The following is a 25,719-nucleotide window of genomic DNA, read 5'->3' as shown; positions in this document are numbered from 1 at the left end:
CATTGTTTTCCAGCAACGCATGGAACAAAGGACGAGACAAGTGCACAGGCACGGCGCTGAACTTAAAACTGATTTTTATTGAGTCGATTTCCACTACTTAAATACAGTGGCAACCAATCTCAAATGAAAAGACAGATACACAAAACAGAATGGGGATAGTGATAATTCCTGAGCACAGGTCTACAGTGACACAAGACCAGCCGCGCACGTTTTTCTATTCTCATCAAGGAAACGTAGTTCTTTATCAGACAGAGTTATTGAGGCAACGCTTACGCATTCATCTTTGAATCTATGGATTTCATGGGCTTCAATGATTTCACGAGTGATTTTTGTTCTATTATCTGACAGTACTTGGCACTGACTGAAAACAGGATAACACGGCACTTTCTTGTTCTTTTTTCTTTCCTCTGTGCAGTCTCTGCAGTGAATGGCAAGGTGACAGGATGCGGTGCCGCTCACGTTGTTGTGTTCCCGCAGCCGGTCTTTGAGGCAACGACCAGTTTGTCCCGTGTAGTGCTTGCCACATGAAAGCGGAAACCTGTACATAACATTGCTACTACATGGTACAAAACCATTTTGGTGTTTCTTATCGCAGCCTACCATCCTTGCATTGCTGCTGTTTATATGACAGAGTTTGGAGAGCTTATCAGGCGCGGAAAAAACAACGTTTACATCGGCACGCACGCCCACCCTTTTCAGATTATGCGAAATGCGGTGTAGATAAGGAATAACAACACTTTCTTTTTTCTTCCTTGAGCCTTTCAGTGGAATCTCTGCGGCCTGAATTAAAGATTTCTCTTAACAGGTTCTCTGATACAGCAATCAGAAGGTAGGAAGGGTATCCTGCTGCTTGTAAGCGTACCACGTGATTTTGATAGCTGTCTTGCATCACAGCTATCAAAATCACTGCCGCAGTAAGTGCATATCCCATGTGAGCCTTGTGGGTTAATACTTGTGCTCCCCTGGGAAGCCCAGGGGGCCGGAGATTGTGATTAACTGGAGTCTGCATTGCGAAAGCAAATTAATCTATGCAAACCAAAAAACACGACCACATTTGCTATACATGGCTTGCACCGACGTCATCAACAGGAATGCTGGGATACGCGGCCGCCATATTCATGACCCACCGCCGCTCCGTGCGCAATGGAGTGGTCGCGGTAGTGCCAGCTCGTGTTGTTTTCCGCGTGTGCGTAAGCGTTGCAGTCTCAGCATGGTCAACTGCGCCGTTGTGGGCTGCTCCAATCGCAGCAACGTTACAGGGAGAAAGAAAAGGCCAACTAGCGCGAGGTTTTTCTCTCTGTCGAAAGTGATCGAAAACCAGTGCGAGCGAACCAAGACTCAGTGCGAAGCGCCGCAGCTTGTGGTTAGCACGCATAAAACGTGCTAATTTCAACCACGAAAGCCCCAATGTGCGCGTCTGCGGTGTGCATTTCATAAAAGGTGAGCCCACTGCATGTATCTCCGTTTTATAGAAAAAAAGCTAACACGACTACGTGGAACGCTTTGAAAACAGCTTTGCGTCCGCAGGAGAACTGTCCAACCTGTTCGACGAGACAAATCCAGACTGGGCCCCGTCTCTCAGTCTCGGCCACGGGACCAGGCATGCTGATTCCGCGCGGCACGATCGCAGAGCAAAAAGACTCGCTCACAAGCGACGGGCCGATGTTGAAGCGACAGCAGTGGCATCGGAGGCGTCGCCGCGTGCCTGTCCCGATTCCCCACAGCCACCGCAAGCCGAGGAAGTCAGCGCCGATGAAAATGAGACAGGTCAGTAGGCATTTTTTTTTTTTCATAGTAATGCATGGTCATTTGTTTTTGCTTACGATGCATTCCAAGGCCTTTGGTGCGTCGGTCCACTTACCTAGTGCTTGTGATGCCTAGCCAGCATGCAGTTTCGCTGGCTGCCACTCTAGTTTACGAGCTTATAAACTTTTTTTTTTTTATACAGGAATCGCTGTTCAAACCGACATGACCATGCAAGACATACAGGCACTGGAGCAGCATTCTGTAGTGCTGAATGAACATCTGTACACATTGCAGAAAGAGAAAGAGCAGCTCGAGGTGACTGAAGACTCACTGAAAAGTTGTGAAGCAAAGGTGCGACTGTACACTGGGATGCCAAACTTTGCTGTTTTATTTGCTGTGTTCGAAGCACTAGCAAGCTTCATTTCACACAATGTCAACAATAAGCTCACAAAATTTCAAGAATTCGTTCTGTTCATGATGAAGCTAAAAGTAAATCTGCAAAACGCTGACCTTGCATTTCGGTTCAATATTTCAGAGGCTACAGTATCGCGCATTTTCGACAAGTGGCTGCACGTGGCGTATTGCAGACTTAAAGATGAAATAATCTGGCCCACACGAGATGCTTTGCAAAAGACAATGCCACAGGCATTCTACGACTCGTTTGGTGCGAATGTAGCAGTCATCATCGATTGCTTCGAAATCAAGATAGAAAGGCCATCATCGTATCTTCCAAGATGTGAAACATGGTCCCAGTATAAAGGTAGCAATACAACCAAGTTCCTGATTGGGATTGCTCCACAAGGTGTTGTTACATATATATCCGAAGGTTGGGGAGGCAGGGCAAGTGACAAACATATCACCGAACACTGTGGGTTTTTGGACAACTTGGTGCCTGGAGATGTTGTACTCACAGACAGGGGTTTTAACATCAGCGAAAGCGTTGGTTTCTACTGTGCAAAGCTTCACGTGCCAGCGTTTACCAGGGGAAAGAAACAACTTTCAGCAGAAGATGTGCAGAGCACAAGAAAGCTCGCAAACGTGCGAATACACGTGGAAAGAGTAATTGGACTCATTAGGAATAAGTTTATTTTTCTGAAGTCTGTCGTGCCAATCGATTACGTTGTGTGCCGGCCAGGAGATGAAGTCTCACCACTCGACAAAATTGTAACTGTGTGTTGTGTGCTATCTAACTTGTGTGCATCAATTGTTGCTGCACCAAAGGACGCCACTGGACAGCAGGCTTCAGCCTCAGTGGATGAGTGATTGTGAATCCTGCTTCAGCATGTCTGAATAAAGCACTGGACAGCAGGCTTCGGCCTCAGTGGATAAGTGATTGTGAGTCCTGCTCCTGCATGTCTGAATAAAGCAAACTCAGAATCTGCTGACGGCATTGTCATTTCTCAACGCCAGATTTCAGCGTGTCCCATATGGGCCACGTGTGTTCCAGCCTCAAGACGCACTTCCAAGGTTGAAACATGAGGCAGCTGTCCAAGTTGTGTTACAGGTTGCTTAGCCTTTGGGTCCTTTGCACTCTGGACAAAACCACAGTGTAGTTTTTGGTGCTCGCTTGAGTGCCACGCATGAAAAGTGGAACCATTTGTAGTGGCAGGATGCGTTGTCGCAAGCAACCATCTTTCCAGTTTCTGGTCCACGGCAAAAACAGTAGACATCACTGGGAGAGTTTACCACTGGACCAGCATGCTGCCTGGTGAAGTAGGTGCTGAAAAGCTCGGGCAGGATTGCATGAATGAAGAATTTTCTTCCAGCAGCCAGAATTTCCTCACAAAAGTGCCTGTCTTTCTGTATTCTCTCCACGTGCAACAAATTAGGTGTCCACACCACGAAGTCGCACCACTGAACATCACATACAGCCATTTGTGTCTGCACTTGGTAGAAATATCCGTGTTGTCGCCGTAGCTGGACTACACCATTGACAGTTTCCAGGCAGGAGCCTGCAGTAGCCACCTCTGTAACGTCCTTCACTTCCCTGAGCGAAAATGGGCACTTAAGTTCAACAACACCCTTCCCACAGTATGCGCAACAAACAAGACCGTCTGGTGTTGCTCCATCAAATGGATATCTTGTACTAAGGTGCAGCCCCGACTTGGAGCACTTGAACATGTCGTGCTTCTCGGCTTCACTGGTTTGGTATGCCCTGAAGGCACGGGGCTCATTTTTCACTCCCCATGTGATGGCAGGCGTCTTCAGCGACTGCTTTTCAGGATAGCATATCAGTTTTAGCAGTGATATGCTAGGGTTATCAATGCTTGTGTGGCACACCCTTTTCATTACAGAAGCAGTCACCCTGCCCGCTCGGTACAAAAACCAATTAGACGAGCTGCTCTGTTGCCTTGTCAATGCTTCAACGGCCTTTACGGTCTCTTCACTTATAATTACTGATGGCATGACATCATTGGCTTTCTTAACCAAAACATCCAAATCATGCGCCAACATTTCTTCGGAGTAGAGGTTTCTCAAACAGGCATCATGCATCGGTACAGGATTTTGAAAGTGTCCATCATATCCGGGGAGGACTGAAAAAATTGAAGGAACAATGCCGGCATCCTGAATTGAGCCGTAAAGCTTGGTACGCTCCTGCTCTGAAAGTGGCGGGACATGAGCCCGCTCCTTGGCTAAACCTGCCTCAAAGGAATTGCTATCAAGCTGCCGCTTTTTCCCTTTAGATGATGTGAAGTTTATGTCCTTGAGTCGCTTATATTGTACTTTTTCGACATAAGCGGGCAGCCACATATTATCCTTCTGGGTGCAACTTCTTGACTTCATCATTTTGATGCCGGTCTCAACTGCAAACAAACAGGCTCCAACATGGGAGCATGCTTCCCCTGCTCCAGCCATACATGTGCAGTGCGCAGTGATCACAGCGCCATCCTTCTTGCACAAAATCCACACTTGGAGAGGTTTGTGCCCCAGCCTCTGTGAGTGGTTCACCTGCGAAGACAACGAGAAAAAACGTCGGCTTTACTGACCTATCGTTTCAAAATTGCTGCGGTTCAGTTGCACTTTGCCTAGGGATGTCGTCTTAGAACAAAACATTTGAGCAGTTTTTTTTTTTTTTCAGAGTTGCGGTGCACGAACTTGTCTGTCTGAACCTGCTCATTTGCAATGCCATTCAGACTGTGCAAAATAAAAACAAAGGCACATAATGGGAGCTGCAACTCGGTTCTTTTAATCTGTGGGAGACTGCGCTGCCCAGCTCGGACTTGGCTGTTCAACGCCGGGTCCTCGAGCGAGCCACCGAGGTCATCACGAAGCAAAGTATTCTGATCACCTAGATTTGACCTCAAGTTCCGTTTTTCTGTTTGTTTTTTGGAACCGATAAGGTTTTTCTGCCTCCTTTCACGCTTTGCGGGCACTTCACGTGCTCGCGTACATACATAACCGAATGTCGCGCTTCAGATGCGCCGCACAGAGCGCTTAGCGCAAACGGCGTACGGACCATTCGTCACAGCTTTGCTCATACAGATTAACAAGGTTTGCAATCATCAAATGGATTCGTAATGCTTACCTCGCCGAGCAGGACAACTTTGCCGCCCTGGAATTCCTTGGCAGAAAGGTGCTTCACCCAGCCGCTTGTAAAATAATTGTGGGACTCCAAAGCTTTGTACGCTTTCATGTTTTCCAAAGTCACAAAGTTCGCGGAAAACACAAGATACGTGACGATGTCGCCATGCGAAATCTCGGGGAAGCCACTCACATCGGCACTTGTGTCCACTCCGGGCCGCAGCGTGTATGGATCGATATCATCGCACAGTTTCAACTTGTCTTCGTAACGAAGGCGAATACTGCCGATGAGTTCAGAGCAATAACCCGCGTTTAAAGGTTCATGCGGCGCCATAGCAGGCACAAATCGGATGAAGAAGAGCTGTGAACGGTGCCGGTGCCACGAATTTGAAAGCATCCGCGGCAGCACAGCACTGAACGAAGACTGAGCGACTGGGTCACAAACATGGTCACCGGGTCAACGAGCAGGCGGATGTGACGTCACGTGCAAGCCATGTATACGAACGAGCAAACACGCCACCCAAATTGGATCGCGGTACCCAACCCCACAGGAGAAGACCAAGGGCGTATACCAATATTAAAACTTGAATCTTCGCTTCATCAGGTAGGAAGCAACTTGATTCTGCAGTCCACTTGAATAGTAGGGCACATAACGACCGGCGTTAGCCTCTCCGGAACCGTAATGCCACACAGTGCAGTGGCATTACGGGCCAACATGTAGTCACCAGAGGTGATAGCGTTCAAGTTTAGAAATTTTTTTCTCCCGTAAAACAAAAACAAGTCCGGTGACAATCGGTGACGGTAATAAAAATTATATTAGCTATGCAATGAGCTGCATTTTGCACTTTTACTTAGAATTCCTCAATATAAAATTTGAGGCCGAATAAGCGGAAAATTGCACTTTTTTTGCAACTTTGGAATTTTTTTCATCAACTTACAATATTGTCTTATTCAAGTTCAGACATTTCAAACATTTCTGCCCAGTAGTACATGCTCCAGGCAGCCAAGGAAGTGTGTTATATTGCTCACGAATGTCGCATACGTTTTCTAAGCAAAAATTACAAAAATGGCACTTTTTTGGGATAAACTAAAGAAATAAAATATATAAAGAAGTTTCTGCTGGCACTTTAATCTTGGCTGATACTAAAGTGAAATGCTTCTACATTGTTTAGAAAAAGTTTGAGCATAGAAATAAAAGAACAAGCTTATTGTACGTTTTTTAATGAGACCTATAAAGGAAGCCAACAGCCATTGAAGCCAAGGAGCATACGGGAATGTTTGTATTTTTTTATTAATCTGTGATGTTGATCACTGGGAGATTAATAGTGTAATTATTTTATCACTTAAATATAACTGATTAGATTACAAATAATTGGTTATGCACTCATCAGGAAAATTCAAACGGCTGTCTTATGACAAGAAATTTTTTTCCCTAAAAGTGTTGACAGAAATGACTTTTGGCAGTAGGATAAAGAGCCATAAATTTCTTGGGAAAAATCGGGGCGGGTCAAGCGCACAGTCTGGTGCACTTGGCGTGAAATGACCCTGTTCTGAAAGTGTACCAGTGGGTACAAAGAGATGGGCGCAGCGTGCTTCAGCATTGCATAAATGGATAATGCAGCTCTGCCTCTGTCAAATGTAGCGTTCTCAAGAACAACAGTGCTGAAAGCAAGCACAGGAACACAGTACGCCTACAGCTTTCACTTCTACGCCATGGAGTAATTATGGTATGCTGTGGGGTGAAAAGAAATGATTAATTAGCATCTGCAGCATGTGCACTTGTTTGTTTCATAACTTGTGATTATTTTTCGAATACCTGCATGCTATGGGGATAAATATCTGCAACTGTATACAAACTTGCTTGCCTTATATCTGCTGTCAACATTTGCCTTCAAATGGTCGTGGAGTGCTGCGGTAAGTTTGCTCATGTGATGGAGGACCTCAAAGTTCAGTTCCAAAATTTACACACACTGCAGCCGTTCAGCGAGATTGTGCCGAACTTACACATATGAGAAACACCACTTAAGGCATGAAAAGTATGCCGAGCAATGACCGCTGTAATTACGAGCCTCATTGAGTTATGCATGGTGGCTACTATGCACTGCTTGAGTCCGCACTCATTTCCCGCAATTTTTTTCTGCAAAACGAACAATTAATGTTTTTTCTGGACAAGCCTCACTTATATTCAGGTGATAAAAACCTAAGAAATAGTAAAAAATGCATACACGCCTCTCTATAGTAGTAGTTTGTGCAACTGCCCCGAACAGCCGGTGCCGCTTCATTGCCTCCTGACTTGCCACTGTAGCCCTGGCAGCACCTGCTGTCCCCGTCCCAATTTCCTCAGAAATTTCACGACCAGTAAGAACGTATTGAAGGGCCCTGACGAAACGATGAGGCACAGCAGTGGAAAGGATGAGATATCTTATTAAATAAAAGGGTCTAGGACCACATGACCAACACAGGCACTTTCCCATTATTCACGGCAAAATCATTAAACTACAAAACAACGGTGACCGCTATTATATCAAACAAATGTAAAAGCAAACATACAAAAAATCACTTCCATGAAATCATTAACAAAAAGGAAAACAAGTGAAAACTTTGCACAAGAACATAGTCATTGACACATGTGATATTTGCTAGAAGGGCTTGCCACATCTGATGTATTTGGTAAGACTGAATAAAAAGATGTGTTTCTGTCACAATGATTGTATTAGACCTCATATTTACGGCAAGCTTATGATGAGCAATAGGAAGGGTGTGAAATGAGCTGGCTTCTAAAAGATGAATGATGGTAAATTTTGTGGAATAAACAAACAAAAAAGAAATTTCGGCACAGGTTTAAGGAGAGTAATGACAGACTGCTTTTTATGGTTGCTGCGCCAGCTGTGCGACTGTTGTAGTAACTGTGTGATAGAATGAAATAGGCCACATTACATATGTACAGTGAGCTGCGGCAGGCCAGCACATGAAATGCTGACTGCCGCGGCGAAGTTGAAAAACGAGGGGAAGGAAAGTGCACGCCCACTGCACGAGCACGCGTGAGGCTGTCTAAGTGTGCGCCGGAGGCATGAAGAATCACACACACACGCACACACTGTTCTTGTTGTGCCGGCGCCAATGCACCGCTATACATAATATAGCTTGGTTAGGGTCCTATACAGAGGCTGCATATTCTAGTCTGGAGCAAACAACTGCCTTGTAAACAAGAATTTTAAATGCAACTGCGGCCTCGCAGAAATGCAAATGCAGACACCTGATCATGCAGTTAGCGTTGCAAATTATAGACATCTGTAGATGTCTTGTGGAGAGTCAGCGCTATTTCTCGCTCTGCCCTATAGTCGGTCACAACTCAAGAACGAAGTGGCAGAAACTCCTGAAAGGAGACCCTCCAGCCAAAGGCATGGACCGATTTTCATGACAGGGTGGTTAATTTGAATAATCCTTTGAGGGTCGAATTTTTGTTTTAAACTTTCCCAGATGGTAAAATTACTTTATTGCAGATTTTGAACACAAGAAATGTGCAAAGTCGGGAAGAAATAGTAAATAAAAAATCAGGAACAGTATTTTGGTGTCAGCGTCACTTAGAGCTTCAAAACGTTCAAAAGTATTTCAGTGTGGTATTCCTTGAAGCACAGGTGTACCCACAGCGCCTTATCGCAGTCCGCACACATAAAACGTAGAAGAGCCATTGCCGCCGGTGTCAAGAAAATGGGCAGTGCTTTCGGCCACATCGCCGCATTGCCATGCATCTGAAGAACTAGAAGGAAACTCGGCAAACAAGGAGACCGAGAATACCTTATGAGCGTCGGTGATAAACAAGTTAACAGCAGTGCCAATAGATATGGAAATCAACTTCCATGGCAGCCCTTGCAAGGGAGTGCCAATAAAGATAAAAATCAAGTTTCGCACGGCTCCACTGGGAACACGCGGCGAAACTGAAACCACGAAAAGGCGTTGCCGCAGACCGTGCGACACACTGAAGCTAGAGATCAGTTCTGTTTTTCTCCGCAAGAAGGTAGCACAAACTGATTTCAAACGCTTCTTGTAAGTCCTAGGAGGTGGCAGCACCTCCCAGTGAGCATGCATCGTCATTACGGCACGAAATTTCAAATGGAGGGTTGAAACCGTTCCCGTATGGCAAAAACCTTGTGGGACGGAAAAGTGCCGCTGTACATACACGGCAAAAACCCTCGAAGGGTTAAGCAATGGTTAATCCCCTTTCATCTGCCGCCACCTGTGATTTCATGCTAGCAGGTCAAAGGAGATTAATCGGTCCAGGCTATTGGCTGGAGGGGCCACCTTTAAAAGGTGTTTGCCCCTTTTTTATTGAGTTGTATGGGAATACATGACTTTCTCAGCCATCCTGAGAGTGTCCTTTCATTTCTGCTGGTGAGGGTCAATAAGAATTGAGAAAAACAAATTGCAATAATGATTAATACTGGTTATGAGACTGTAGCTATCTCTGCCTCAGTGTAGTCCACATGACTCTCCTCTACCAATCCCCTGCAGTGTCTCGCACTTTGCGCAAGTGTCCTGACAATGGCACTAGGCCCCCTTCACAATCCACCATGGTTTCTGTCTTTACACCTGAACCACCAGTGGTGCACTGTTTTCTGTTCTTCACACACATGTCGTCAGTCTCACTAATAGCCTTCATTTCTGGGTACTCTAATTGCTGGTAGTTTCAAGCCTTGTATTGTTGTTGCTTCCCTCAATACAGTAAAACCTCCTCGTTAATTTGAAGTTATTGGGACCATGAAAAATGTTCAAATTAATTGAGTTTCCGAATTAACCGATAAAGAAAAAAAAATGGGACTCAGGCAAAAAATCATGTCGGATCGCGCTGCCTTTATTGGACGAACTATGCATTTACCATATATTGCTAGAAAAAAAAAGACGACTGCAAATATGCCATATTTACACGATTGTAAGTCGACCTATTTTTCAAATTTTGAAAATCCGAAGTGGAGGGGGGTCGACTTAAAATCGAAACCAAAGCATCTACCATAAAACAAGGCGACACAAACGAGATATCACGCATGCTACAGCCTGGTTGAATTTTTGCTGCGTGGCTCCGTCACATCGCTCTTGGTGCTGGCCTTGAGCAGCTGCTATGTCAACGCGCAGAACCGGCATCCCCACCCTGCGCGAGGCATCCGATGGTGGCTGTTGATAAGCAGCAAACCACACCAGCCCACTTCCCACACGTGGCCGCAGATTGCGTCTGCTGATAAATGGCGGCGGCCTGATAACGCATTCGTGTTCTACTCTTAATATAGGCGTCCAAGTTTTTTTTTTTTTTACTTTTAACAGAGCACTCGGCACTCAAGAGAGCATTGATAGTTGATGGAAGGGCCACTGTTCCAATTGCAGCGGCACCCCCACCCGGAACCGCAGCGGCGCCGGGCAGTGTCAATAGCCGATGGAAGAGCCGACGCCACTCACGCGTTAGTTTCTCTTTGGCTCTAATGCATTTGACTACTGCCGGCCACATTTCACAAGTTTTTAATGTAGTGCTTCGGCATTTGCGCTCCGGGTCCGGTAAGCGACCAGCGGTCGTTCATGGCTACATTCAAGACGGCTGTCGTTCTTTACGCCAAAGAAACGAACTGCGCGCCCGGCTGCAAGTTCTACGTTCACAACAGGTGATACAGGTGCAGCAGCTGCAGCGAGGCAAAATTTTCAGCTGTTCCACGCGATGTCGTGATGCGGCTGTTTGCGAAGTGCGAGATTTCGCTGCACGACGATGTTAGAACGACGAGCTGTGCAACCGCAGAAGCGATCACGACGGCAGCATTAGTGAGGACGATGGCGCAAGTGTGGGCGAGTAGTCCAGTGACTAATACACTTTCGTTTTGGAATGTGTCCATGGGCGCTCCCGCGCACGGCAGCCGATAGCAGCTGGCGATAAGCGCACGCCGCAGGATAGTGCTATCGTGTTCTAGTATAAAAGGCCAAGCCTAAACGACCTCCAAGTTTGTTTGTTTTTTAGAAATGTGATGTGGGGGGGTCGACTTACATTCAAGTCAACTTACAATCGTGTAAATACGGTAAGTCGACGCACACACCTCCTCCCCTGCTTCGTCCCGGTGCTTCACTTTGTTTTGCAGTTTCCCATCGAGAGATGGCATCCCGGCACGCATGCGCAACTCCAAACAACAAAAGCATAATGATGCGAACACAAGGACAGCAGTCTGAAGCCAATGCAGAAGAGAAGCAAGGAAATGGCACTCCACTGTGCCTTCCACACTCGAGTGCAGCCCCACACACTATCCACAAGCGGAAAACCGAACTGTAAACAGTCCTGTATTAACGGATTCCGGTGCGACGCAAGCCTCTGAGATTACAGGTGGTTCGCTCTCGCACAACCTACTGCTCGTCACAGAAACGACCACCAGAGCGAAAGAACTGGGTAAACAGCACGCAATTCGTATTTTCTTCAGCGGAACCAATTTGCATAAGAATTAACGATTTTTTCTGACGCCTGGAGACTGATGCATCCTGCCGGGAATGGGCACTGGCCAGGGGCGTGGACTACTCGCCGCTCGTTGAAAACTACCTCAGACTCTGCAAGTAGGTCGGGTCCGCGTATAGGTTGTTGACCCCTCATTTTGGATGGTCCTTTTTCTACGCAACATTACTTAAAGTAATCAGATATGCTGGTGTTGCATGCCGACTACCCGTCGCGGGCACGGAGCAAGAATATCGCATCGCAGGGCAAGTGCAGGTGTGCGCTTTGGCAGTTCACAAGCCATAGCAGCAACTGGTTTTCATGCTGGTAGTAGGGCTGAGGAGCTTTACCCATCAAGTATCAGTATTACTCTGCAGCCCTGTCTCAAGGCTCTGAAGGGCCGTCACTTCACCGGTTTGCAGCGAAATCGGGATCTGGCATTCCCGCATAGAACCCTAGATTTTCGAATTAACCAAGCAGGTGCAGGCCACCGCTTCAAATTATACAGTCCAATTTGTGTTAGAACATACGGGACAGCAGAAAATCTTCGAATTATCCAAGAATTCGAATTCAAATTATCGAGTTTCTACTTATATAATTACCCCTCCCTGCACATGACTCGTGACTGTCTACCTTATTTAGCAAGCCAAAGCCCTCAGCAAAAATTAGCCACACAGTGTGACAAACCTAAGTACCCCTACCTAGTCCCAATGCACTTGTGAAGAAAACGAACAGCAGCAATGCAGCCAACTTATCCTTGTTTTCACTGTAAAACCATCTTTTATAGGCAGCAGCCTGTTCACAGGAAGCCAGTGTGAGGCCTGAACTACATGCACCTGTTAGCTTGTCCAAGATACAGTGGTACTGCTGATGTCTAGATTGCATTTTATTTTTTTTATTTTCACATACCCTCAGGGTAGTTCACTGAAGAGGGAAGGGTGTAACACTATAACACCAAATTGAGAAGTAAAGCATGAATACAGGACAAAGTGCTGAAATGCACAATAACAAAAACACAATGCAAACAACAGTACATCGACGGTTTATTCAAGCAGGCCGTGCAGAGCTGATTGAAACATTAAAACTGTCGATGATGGCAGTGAAGGAGTGAAAGTGACTCCAGTTGTCAGAGGTGCATGAGATCAAAGAATCTAAGGTGGGTTTAGCATTACATAATGTTACAGCAACCGTACACACATTATTTAATTGCAAGGACAAGCAAGAGGGTACACAGAATCATCATCAGTAGCAGCAACAGCCTAACTTGTGTTTGTTCCCTGACTCATTCTGCCCTCTTGTTGTCTCTTAACGCTACACCTACCATTTTCCTTTCCACAGCTCGCTGCATTTTCCTCAATTTAAGGGGAGATGCGGGTCTTGAAATGATAAAAATGAGAAAACTTCGATTTTCGAAAAACGGCATATTCAGGATCAATACACTCTAAAGTTCCTGCCTAAAAAGTTTCAAGGGCTAACTTCAGCCTCCAACGTATATAATATCTATATTTCGCACCCATGAAGCCCAGAAATGGCGATTTCGGAGCAATACTTAGTGGGACTCCGCGTCCGTCGCTCCCCACGACCGCATCTCCAATGCCCGCTACCTTGGTTTTGTTTGAAAGCTGGGCCCCTTCCCCACTACCTGATATTACTCACTACTGTGAAGTATTTTTGCAATGTCCGCATTCCGCTGTTCTTTTTTTTAGGCCTTTACAATGGCCTTCGATGGCTGGCACGCGCACTTCAAATGCTATTTTCTCAGCTTCGTGTTTTTTGCCAATATGACTAGCCTTACGGAAGCTTTTATTATGTCCTTATCGTGCAATTTTAATTAACCTTATACTGTTAATTTAGAAAGAACTCAACTGAGGAGTTATGCTGTTTTTTGTTTGGCTGAGTCAAACCTAAGTCTAACTATAATTCATAATTATGGTGCTTGGACAAAATTTAACATTTCTGTATGATGATATACTTCAACAACAATATAATTAACATAGTTCGAGATGACACGTCTTTGGCTACATCCCCATTTCAACCGAAACCAAAAAATGTAGAAAGTGTCTTAGCAACCCGTAGGAATTTAACTAATTAGGCTTCAGTTATATTTCTATAGTTTTATTATGGTAGCTTTAATAACAAAAATGTTCATTTCAAGGCCTGTGTCTCTCCCCTTAAGCCATGTTTCTGCCCCATAGGTGAGTATCGGTAGGATACAGCTGTTATATACTATCCTCTTGAGGGATATTGATAAACTGCTATTCATCACATGCAAGTGCCTGCCAAATGCACTCCACTCCATTCATATTCTCCTACTTGTTCCCCTCTCGTGGTCCAGACATGTGGTCACTACCTGCTGTAAGCATATGCATCCCGACAACTTACAATGCTTCTCTGCTTATTGCGAACTATTGTGCTCTTCCGAGGCCACACTTACCAAGTGAGGGCTGAAACGTGAAAAGTATGCGTAATACTGGAGCACACAAGGGGCAGTAGGAGACGATACCTTCCACCTGAGGAGGCGACACGCTGGCGCCAGCTTCTGACAGACACCTTTCCATGCCTACCGATACTCGGCAAAATTCATCCCACCGATTATGAGGATAGATGGCCACACTGCAGGGATGGGGTTACATTACTTCACGCCACGTGAGCCTGCCAACACAACAAGACAGTGCCTTCACACCAAAGTCCCACATTGGAGCAGTGGGAGGTGGCCTTGTTCAGCACGGTCCTGGAGGACCAGCTCGCCTTTATAGAACAAGCCTGTGTGATGGCTGTCTCCATGGAAGCCCAGGCTAGACAAACGAAGTGTGGACTGACCCACACTACTCGCATCGAGGAGCCTTTCTGAATAAGATTATTCTTAGCACTATTATTATTATTATTATTATTATTATTAGACCGATTGTTCTGCTATGCCTGTATAGGTCCTCGATTACGCTTTGAAATTCGGCCCCCTAGTTAGTACTTAGCAAGGCAATGTCATCGGTAAATGAGAGATTGCTAAGGTATTCTCCATTAGACGATTCTAGGCACCTAATTTTAGTTGCATGTTTTCTTCTTTCAAATGACGCACTTGACATTTTAATACATGGATCACCCCGTGATAATTCATGAACAGAATGATGGCTGGGACGTGTAGCAACCTTTAGGCCATGTGAGGCACGAAAAAACCTCCAATATAAACGTTGATATGTAGTTTTAATTCACTACAACACTTAAACCAGCGTGCTTCAAGACCTGGAATGACAAGAAACGACATATCAGAAGTTATATCGCCACTTTTTTTCACGCCTCATGCGACCTAAAGACCAATTCCATGTCATAGCCATCATTCGGTTGATGAAACCGAAACAGCGGCAAGAAGAGACTCAATTATGACTTATTTAACAATCGTAGGCAAATACCACTTGATCCACGTATACTGACGCAAAGCTTTCTAATGTTTGGTTATTCTTCAAAGCTGCCGGTACGCAGCTTTATCGCTTTGTGATGCTACACGTGACCAGATTTATCTCAATTCAACGCTCCCTGGGGGAGCCAATTCTACAACCTTTGTCCGTAATGTTCCGAGACTGAGTCTATTAAAAAAAAATGCGTTTAACATTGAAATAATTTGTGTAGCACCGCTTCGAAATAGTCTCCGTTGCAGTCTATACACAGCTTCAAACACTTCTTGAGGTCTTGGAAACAGTTGGAAACACTTATATTGGCAGGGCTGTCAGCTTCTTTGTCGTGGCATCTTAAATGGCCTCCACGCTCCCCATCCAGCGACCTTTTAGGGCTCTCTTCACGCGAGGAAACATGAAAAAATCCCATGGGGAGAGGTCGGGCGAGTATGGCGGATGTGGAAGTACAGTAATGCTGTGCTTGGCGAGAAATTTTGTCGCGCTGAGAGCAGTGTGCGGCCTTGCATTATCGTGGAGAAGCCTCCATTGTCCAGATGCCCATAAGTGAGGGCGACGGCGTCGCAGTACATCATGCATGTGTTCGAGACGCGGATATAAAACTCCTGATTCCCAGTCTGCCCTTGTGGGACGAACTCGTGGTGTATGACACCTCTGGCATCGAAAGAAGCTATCAGCATCGTCTTTGTTTTGGCCTTCTGTCGCCGCACCTTTCTCGACGCCGGAGAGCTTGTGGACTGCCATTAAGCGCTCTGTCTTTTTGTCTGAGGATTGTATTGAAAGCACCATGTTTCGTATTCAGCAATGATGCTGTCAACGAATGCAGCATCCTTCTCTGCCTCGGAGAGCAAATCAGCGCCGACTGATGCCCACGTGTCCTCGCGGTCCTGTGTGAGGAAGTGTGGCACAAGTCTGGCATTCAGCTTTCATTTCCCCAAGTTCTCACGCAAAATTTGGTGGCATGTTGTCTTACTAATGTCTGAGAGCATCTGATGGCATGCGAACTGTAATGGTGCGGTCTTGCTGTACGATTTCCCTGATCCGAGCCATGTTGTTTTCATTCCGTGAGGTGGAAGGGCGCCCCTGCCTTGTGTTGTCTTCCACTGACGTTCTCCCCGAAACAAACCTCTTGTGCCACTCGAAAACTCGCTCCAGCGATAATGTTTCGTTGCCATAAGCGTCACGAAGGAGCTCATACATCTGTGTGGCTGTCTTGCTAAGCTTCACACAGAATATTATGTTTGCACGCTGTTCGAGGTGGATGTTGATCTCTCCACATTCACTCACAGTAGAATGCGCAGATAGTCGACTAGTGACCACATATTTTTCTACATGTAGTGCCATCTAGCGGCTGCCACAGCAATTAACATAAATAGCTCAGGTTAGCCCGAAAAGATGGCGCTACACATATGCACCAACATTTGTTTTGGGGAATGATTTCTAGAGAAAGAAAAATAAATCATTCTCGAAACTTTACGGACAAAGGTTGTATGTTGTCCCAGACTGATGTGATTACTTTGCACGCCGTACCTCGAAAGTTCATTGTCAGTTTTAAATTGAGCACAGCCGAGAGCGCTGCCATTCTGTTCGACAACCGCCGTGCATGCTTGTTGCTACGCCGCCACCGAGTCATTCAGTTCTTTGTAGGCACAATTCAGCCGAATAAAGGGTTTCATTTGGAAGCCTCTTCGCTCTCTTCCTGCTTGCCGGAATGCCTTCACCACTGCATGACAATATATCAATGTCTAACGCATCATTTGAAATAAAAAAAGAACCAAAAAAAATTAGGCATCTATAGTCATTTAACTTTTATCCCCAACTCTTCACAATCCAGATTTCTGAATACCCCCTGTAAACATGCAGTGAATAGTATGCGAGAGATCATGCCCCTCCTTTCCTAACCCCCTTACTGATTGATTAACTTCCCCTGTGAAGAACTATGGTCTCTGTGTAACTGCTGTAGATGCTTTTTAGAACCTTAACATGCGCCTCTTCTGCACCCTCGCCACACAATGCCTGCACGACTGCTCAGGTTTCGACCAAGTCAAATGCTTTCTCATAATTTATGAAGGCTATGGATAGAGGTCGGTTATATGCTGTGCATTTTTCTAACACCTGACTAATGGTGTGAATGTGCTCTGTTACAGAGTAGCCTTTACGAAAGCCTGCTAGGTCTTTTGCTTGAGTGAAATCTTTAAGGAACAGCAAAGGAGAATATACCGTATAAACGCGTGTAAGGGCCGCACTTTTTTTCCCAGATTCGGGGGGCAAATTTCGGGGTGCGGCCCATACACGCGATTTTCGAAAAAAAAAAATTTTTTTTTTTTTCAAGTGAGAGCAAATCAATCTGGAATGCGCGGCATTTATTTACCGTTCAGGCATCACTCACGAAGTCTTCGGACTCCGAGCTGGTGCTGTGTTTAGGTAAATGTTCAGCCCACAGAAAGTCGTCTTCGGTCCCGTCGAAACTGTTTGAAATTCCGGTCACTTTGAAACTCCGGGTTACAATGTCGGTCGACACGGAATTCCACGCGGACAAAATCCATCCAAGCACTGTCGCGAGCGGTGCCCTCTTAAGCCGCCCTATCGGCGTATCGTCGTGATTGCCATTGGCCATCCATTCCGAATACTGCCTTCGAAATTCAACCTTAAAAGGCCGATTGACGCTTACCTCCAGGGGTTGCAGCATGCCGGTGAGGCCGCCCGGTATCATGGCCATGTCTGCGCGGATACCGCGCAGGCGTTCCTTAACCCTACCCGTCAAGTGACCGCGGAAGCTGTCCAAGACGAGGAGCGATCGTCGGGCCAGCATGGCGCCTGGGCGCTTCTCCCAAGCGCTTTTTACCCAGTCGAGCACAAGCTCATCGTCCATCCAGCCCTTTTCTTGGGCGCGAACTACAATTCCCTTGGGGAAAACGCCTTTAGGAATCGTTTTTCTTTTCAGGATGACATAGGGGGGCAGCTTCCGCCCGTCCGCGGTGACGCACAGCATAACGGTACACCGTTGGCGCTCCGCGCCGGTTGTCCTCTTTCCTTTCAGTTCAACTGTGCAGCTCTCGGGACAGTCGAACCACACTGGGGTCTGGTCGGCGTTCGCTATCTGCGAAAATATATAGTTGTGCTCACGACGCAGACCGATGACATACTTCTGAAAGCTGATCACCTTGTCGGTGTAGTCGGGGGGCAGCCGCTGGCACAGCGTGGTCCTTCGCCGAAATGATAGGCCTTTCCTCTTCAGAAATCTTCGTACCCAGCCGGCACTAGCCTTGAAGTCCTCATGCAGTATGCTTTTAGCACGCGCCAAGGCTTGTGCCCTCACGCGCAGCATGTCCGTTGTCAACGCGTAGCCGTTGTTCCACACTTCCATTGAATAGCATAGCAGCTCTTCTTCTAGCTCAGGAAATTTGCATGGCTTGCCTCGGAAAGCGCGCTTTTTGGAGCCGGTATTCTTCAACGCATCCCTTTGTCCACACCACCGTCGGACACACTTCTCGTCCACGTCAATTTTGCTGCCCGCGGCACGCTTGCCGTGTTCGAAAGCGAACTCCACTACTTTCAGTTTAAAGCCCGCCATGTAGCTGTTGAGGTGCTTGCCCATCGTGCAACAGTGACAATGCTCGGAGGCAGTTCATGAAAAAGTGAAGAACGACAGCGCACGAGAGCAACAACTATGCCGAGCGACCACGCTAACACAACCACCAAAAGACGCATGCTTTGACAGCCAGAACAGAACAAAGTTAGACCTGGCGATACCGATACGGATAGTGGAAGTATAGTAGCAGAAGCTCGCGGCAGAAGAAAAGATGATGATGATGGCCCGCGGCCTCGGGCGCCATCCATGGGCGGCACCTCGAAGCTCCTGTGCGCATGTATTTCGAAGGCTATTCTTGCGTGTTTCCTGGAAAGTTTGGGTGCGGCCCTTACACGGATTTTTTTTTTTTCAAATATTTCCTTTGGGAATACGGGGTGCGGCCCTTACACGGGTACGGCCCTTACACGCGTTTATACAGTACTTTATGGCAAACAGTGAAAAAACTCAGGACCAGTGCAGACTAAAACTAATCTTTAAATAATACAGAAAGAATATAAAAGCAGATTCAAAATGCACACATGCGCAGAAAGGGCAAAAGGCCACAGTGGCCATCAATAAAAAAAAATGCCAGTATTGAAGCGAAAAGCTCCACTACCCTATTCAACACTGTGTGAGCTGGCGTATGTTGGAGCAGGAGCCTATGTCGGAGCAGGAGTGATGTCAGGCATGGCGCACGTGGCCACCGCAGACTCTCTCTCTCTCTCTCGCTCCCTATTAGCACTGAGGCACAGTGTTCCCCCGCTCTCTTTCTTCTTTCCCTCCCTCCTTTATCCCTTCCTTTGTGGCACAGGTGTCCACAGAGATAGTGAGACTGTTACTGTTCCATTTCCTTTCCTCAAAAACCAAACAAAACAAGTGAGGGATGGCATTCATAGAATTCATTTGCCGTTCATAGAATTAATTTGCATTGACAACTTTGCAAACGCTGTTCATTTTCACGAAAGGAAAGGTGCAAACCGGCTCCGTGGCTCAGTGGAGACCTCAATCTCCCTTCCATATACGTGGCTTGGCGTTCAACTGCAAAAGCCTGCTTTGATTGCGTTCGTTGATTGAATGCCGCTTTTCGTACACTTTTCGTTCTTCAATAAACTCAGTTGCTAGTCAGTGCTTGTCTTGCCTTTGTCCCACCTTTGTTGCTTTGTTCACCCACCACGACTGTATGCACCTTCAGATGCAACCCGGCATTGCCAAGGGAGCGCGTGGGTTCACTCGTCCCATGGAAGGGATATTTGTGGTCAGCGGAAGGGCATGGCTTTTCAGCACATTTACAATTACAGCAACCGCAAGTGGCATAAGCTTCCAGAGGGTGCTATTTGTTAGTTCGGGCCTATGTGTCGCAATGCACACTGCATAGAACCATGAGAGCTTTCATCGCTCACCCCTAAGGGTGAGAGAAATTTTACAACAATCCCAAAATAAAAGTCATCAGGTTTCACATCACTCCCAGGAGCCCTACATCAGATCCTACATACACTCTAAGTCGGCAGCAGCGACAGTTGCCAGATGCAAAATCTGCTTCACTGACTAAGCAAGACACGTCTGAACAGGCTGTGAACGTAACTTTGCTTGTGAACTTGTTTGGAAGGTGCAACATGAAAAAATGTGCACGACAAACTTTTCGCTTCAAACTCATCCCCATATGCCGTTCACGCTTCCTCGAAGAAGACGCGGTGGAGGAAGGTTTCTCGAGGAGCACCTCGTCAAAGGAAATGCCGAGTAGCGCTCATGAATCCCAACTGACCCGCGAGTGGAGGAGCAGCTATTTCCCCCAAATGACGGAGTGGAGGTGGAGTGTCAAGTAAAGGCACATTTGTGAACTTAAGCGTTAGCATAACCAAAGTGGGATTGGTACCTCCAAAGTACAGTAGCACTTGATGAAACCATGAATATTTGTTCATCTTATCAGACATGCTCCTAAAATGGTGAGCATGCTAGGTGTGCCCAAATATATGTTATACAAAACATCATGGCCTTGCAGTGAGGAGATATCACTGTGCATGAAGTGAGCTGAAGAGTGAAGGCATGAAACAAACTCATGGCATCCTCTTTAAAAACGATACTGTAGTGATCAAACTCAGTGTCAAGCATTCCAAAGGTAGCTGTGCGGCCCCAGCCTGGAATTGGGGGCTCGTCCCTTTTCCTTTTCTCTTACCGAGTCACTCCTTTTGCAACACAGCTGTTACCAACTCGCAGGCAGGTGTGCCATGCATCTTTCCATCAACCACATGCGACGAGCTTGCAGCGCCAATATCTGGCCACGTCAAATCCCAGTGCCATGAAGGCGCATGTTGAGACTCCACGTCAGTTGAAAAATTGGCTCCCATCAAACTGTTTCAGCCCCAAGTCAGCAGAAGTTGCACTACACACCTACGTTGCCTTTTCACCCATCGGAGACAATACACGACATCGCGACCTGTATCGTGCTAATACCTGGCATGCCAGATCTCCATGCCACATGCAGGCCAGCATCAAGGTGCCCTGATTCCCTGCACCCTCAAGAAAGCTTTTCTGCACCTCCATGTAAACACACTGTGAAGCATTAAAAAAAAAAAAACTTTTCTTTTCATGCTTGCTTGCTTTGAGAGTGTTGCGTGGACACTCTGCTATACCACTGTGCAGTCACCATGGTTTGCAGTTGCTGCAAAAGTTCACTTCAACCGAATTAAATGTGAAACAGTTTATCGCAAGCAGAGTCTTTTTACAGCCTATGGGAAACCAACCAAATGTTCTTGCACTGTTTGCCATACCAGAGAATTTGTCACAACTGAGTTCATCTGAACGGGACTTTGCTGTAGTTGGCACCATTATATTACATATGAAACAAGTGGTTTTCCACAAAACTGTCGAGTTGCTTTTTTGAAGCCCTGAATCTCCTACTGTTAAGCCGTAGTAGCACTGTGCGTACTGTATGTGTAAATAAGGACAATGGCTAACCCTAATAATCAGGCACAGCCATCTAAAAACATACTCAATGAAGAAAAAGAAGTAACCTTATAATTAACATAGTTTTCAGAGCATATACTAGAAATTAAAGTTGCCATCTTAATTATTACTAGAACATACCACTTCAGCAAACTTTCCCAGCGTAGCTCGTTTTCATGGATCCAAAAAAATGCCTTCCAGCATTCTATGCCCACCTTGGCAGATGAGGCGATCGACGCGTTTTGATTCAGCACCGATGTAGGTCTGTGCCTTGTCCAGAAAAGCCTGGTTCTGCTCCACCATGTCGACAGTGTCAAACATCGGCAACAGCAGGTGCTTGGTAATACGTCCAATGCCAGCGCCACAGTCCAGTGCACGCAGCCTGCCCAGTGGAGCTGCCTTATTCTGAAGGAGAGGACAAAGTACAGGGCGACGCTTGCACAGTGCTTTAAGGGTGAAAACTGAACTGAAGAAGCCAGCAATGTACACAAAACACCCCTTGAATAAGAGCCGCCACAGCGGCTCAGTGGTTATGGTGCTCAGCTGCTAACCCGAAAGACGCGGGTTTGATCCCGGCCGCGGTGGTCGAATTTCGATGCAGGCGAAATTCTAAAGGCCTGTGTAATGTGCGATGTCAGTGCACATTAAAGAACCCCAGGTGGTCGAAAATTCCGGAGCCCTTCACTACGACGCCCCTCATAGCCTGAGTCGCTTTGGGAAGTTAAACCCCTGTAGCGCCCCCCTTTGGCTGAGCCTAGAGCACGGCCAAAGCGTGCCTGCGCGAGAAAGGAAATGAAGAAGGTGCGGGGCTGTGGCAGGTGAAGCCATGGCTGGCTGTTCTATTCTTGCCTAGATCCGAGTCAGCTGCTCGTTCCTTCACTCCTAAGGCATAAGCCTACAAGTGGTGACTTAGGACGAAAACCATGACTGAGCCATCAGCCCCCATCAGCCATCAACCAACCAACCTTGCACAAGAACTCAGTGTCTTTATCTTGTACTCATCCATGATCATATGGGACAATACAACAAGCCACTGCTTTGTCCAATGCAAAGCATCCAGAAAACAACCTCTAGTTACATCTCAGACTGTAAATGCCTGTAATACACATTACACAAGCAGGTGATTAATGCAGGAATAGACCGCTTCTAGATTAACGCAGGTATAGATCACTGCTAAGCACAAACAGAAAACAGAAATAAAGCAAACAATGATGCTCACTGAACAATGAGAGCAAATTCAACATGTAGTGGTAATAAAAGCGATTCCTAAAGGTCAGCACCAACTACTGCTGTGTAAAAATAGTGTAAAATAAAATAACGCCAAAATTTGCTTCCAAAGTAACTGTACTGATCCTCACTGATAATGCCGCAGCACAGTTCAGTGTGCAGTTTACAGAGCAGCAAAACCCATATGTGAAAACTAAGCATGCTCCAGCTTGCCAAAAGCATGGGTGAAATTCCATAGACTGCATTTTGCATTCAGGCATGGTTGGAAAACATGAAGGAGATACGAGTGGCATCTCTTGCACAGCAAAGTTCCCACATTTGTTCCACTTTGTGAGCTATCTGGTTGTGTTTTGCATTTAGAATACGGCACTGCACACACTTCTGTAAACAGCCTTCTGATCTCATCATGCCAGTGCAACTACCCGCTAGCCTGTGCTTAGAGCAGACTCTCAACCCTTTCAGGCCCATTTTTTTTGTTTCTATCGAAAACAAATATTTTCCTGCCTAAACAGTATATTCAGGCCTCAAAAAAAGAAAATTTGTTAGTTGGCCAGCATAAAATATCAGTGGACAATTTTTTACAGGGATGTGCAAAATTTCATTCTCCATAAAATGGCGGACAACATGCTAACCAGCTCAGTTTCACGAAATATTACTTACTGCATTCACTATGTGGCATTAAAAACTATCTTAATTATGACATGAAGGCTTCGAAATTCACCCGAAACTAAAAAATCACTGCTAGGTGCACAAAACTTTTAGAAAAAGCTGTTAATTTGCTATGTACACAATTGTGTTCAAAGCGCCTTAAAGGGGATTGAACCCCCATCCTTTGGGGCAGCAGCCAAGCCCCATAACCACTGAGCCACCACGGCGGTTTTAAAGGGTAATACCACTTTCCCACTGCCAGTTACGCAACCAATGGAAGTAATCTCGTTCATGTCACTGGTTGCTGCTACCGAAGTGAGTGCAAAGAAAAGCACAACATTGATGGGGTCACTGGCACATGTTCACGAGCAGTTATCTAAGACCTTTGCGTGCCTGATGACGCAATGCAATGCAGCAACGCAACAGGAAAGGCTGCCACAAACTTCTATTGCTTGGTATCCTGGTGCCAAGCGAGTGACAGCAGCACACCTATGTACGAGTTCAGAGCTAGTGCATTGCCACTATGAAAAGTAAGCACTATTAAACCCCCAGTTGTAACACCAGCTTGCTCACTGAACAGACAGCTAGCTCGATCACCAGTTCCACGAGAAAGACTGACATGTCGAAAGTACTGCCACTCCCATGTTCACAGCCTGCACAATGACTTCAATGTAGTTACCTCTTTCTGAAGGCTCCTAAGGCTCCTAATATTCTGCGACGGAAAATTTTTAATACCACGAAGTGAGAAAAAAGAATCTGCAATATTCCGCGGGAAGTCTACTACACGTTAACGCATGTGGCCGCAAGCTTCGCCTCGATGGCCCAAGGTGGCTGAGAAGTTGGCTTTTCCTTGTAGCCACGAGCCAAGTGCGTGAGCTAGCTGTGGGTCACTTGAGGAACAGCAAAAAAAAAATCGCGTGTATTCATGGTTTGATCCCAAACTAAAGCAAGCGAGGAGCTTTGTGAAGAAGATGATTCAAGGAAATGAAACTCACATTATATTTGTGCAAGTACAGTATTATAATGACATCCCAGAGAAGCGTGCGGTGCATTGCTGCCAGAACCGCAGCGCTTGCTTCAGAGGATCAGGGAGCAAACCTGCCAAGGCATCCGCAGACCTTCGTTCATTACCAAATTCTAAGTTTCAAGAGAATTCAGATTCCCACCATTTTATTATTCCTATTGGCATCCACAAACAATATCATAAAGAAAAGTGTATGGCTGCTAACACACAATTCCACGAAATATTCTAAAATTTGAGATTTTTCAAGGAATCACAAAATCGTAGGAAACTAGGGGCCTTAGGCATTCCAATGCTTTACCACCATACTTGCTCCACTCCCGGCATCTGCCTGTGCTTGCCGGCATCTGCCTGTGCTTTTTTTTTTTGGACAATCTATCATCTGCCATGCTGTCACTGGTGCCGTCATCTTCATCTGTTCCTTGCCTGTGCCACATAATTCCCCTCTGCCCACCAGTAGCCATCCTTGTATGGCGGACAATCTGTCATCTGCCGTGCTGCCACTGGTGCCGTCACCTTCATCTGTTCCTTGCCTATGCGACATAATTCCTCTCTGCCCACCACTAGCTATCCTTGTATGGTGGACAATCTGTCATCTGCCACGCTGCCACTGGTGCCGCCACATTCATCTGTTCCTTGTTGCCTGTGCCACATAATTCCTCTCTGCCCACCAGTAGCTATCCTTGTATGGTGGACAATCTGTCATCTGCAATGCTGTCACTGGTACCGTCATCTTCATCTGTTCCTTGCCTGTGCCACATACTTCCTCTCTGCCCACCAGTAGCTATCCTTGTATGGTGGACAATCTGTCATCTGCCACGCTGCCACTGGTGCCGCCACATTCATCTGTTCCTTGTTGCCTGTGCCACATAATTCCTCTCTGCCCGCCAGTAGCTATCCTTGTATGGTGGACAATCTGTCATCTGCAATGCTGTCACTGGTACCGTCATCTTCATCTGTTCCTTGCCTGTGCCACATACTTCCTCTCTGCCCACCAGTAGCTATCCTTGTATGGCGGACAATCTGTCATCTGCCATGCTGCCACTGGTGCCGTCACCTTCATCTGTTCCTTGCCTATGCGACATAATTCCTCTCTGCCCGCCAGTAGCTATCCTTGTATGGTGGACAATCTGTCATCTGCAATGCTGTCACTGGTACCGTCATCTTCATCTGTTCCTTG

The 25,719-nt window shown here is 46.4% G+C and overlaps 2 protein-coding genes across 5 annotated transcripts in view; one reads left to right on the top strand and one right to left on the bottom strand.

Annotated features, from left to right (window-relative positions):
- Positions 1-25,719, bottom strand: part of LOC144115962 (N-terminal Xaa-Pro-Lys N-methyltransferase 1-B-like) — a 54,010-nt gene that overhangs the window by 6,320 nt on the left and 21,971 nt on the right. For all 4 annotated transcript variants that reach the window (XM_077650604.1, XM_077650605.1, XM_077650603.1 and 1 more), the window contains one exon: positions 21,859-22,048. In XM_077650604.1, the coding sequence (XP_077506730.1) occupies positions 21,859-22,048 (190 nt within the window). The remainder of the gene's footprint in view (positions 1-21,858; positions 22,049-25,719) is intronic.
- LOC144115961 (uncharacterized) lies at positions 1,494-3,131 on the top strand. The gene is made up of 2 exons (XM_077650602.1): positions 1,494-1,767; positions 1,949-3,131. Exon 2 carries the CDS (start codon positions 1,969-1,971, stop codon positions 3,007-3,009), a length of 1,041 nt encoding a protein of 346 aa, XP_077506728.1. The 5' UTR covers positions 1,494-1,767; positions 1,949-1,968; the 3' UTR covers positions 3,010-3,131.

Source organism: Amblyomma americanum, chromosome 1 (genome assembly GCF_052857255.1).
Source record: "Amblyomma americanum isolate KBUSLIRL-KWMA chromosome 1, ASM5285725v1, whole genome shotgun sequence".
NCBI classification, from domain to species: Eukaryota; Metazoa; Arthropoda; class Arachnida; order Ixodida; family Ixodidae; genus Amblyomma; species Amblyomma americanum.
The sequence above is the reverse complement of the archived record's forward strand: the minus strand, read 5'-3'. Positions and strand labels throughout refer to the sequence as shown.

Bases quoted from the DNA above. Each gene is read 5' to 3' on its own strand.
- LOC144115961 (XM_077650602.1), top strand. From the start codon at position 1,969: ATGACCATGCAAGACATACAGGCACTGGAGCAGCATTCTGTAGTGCTG.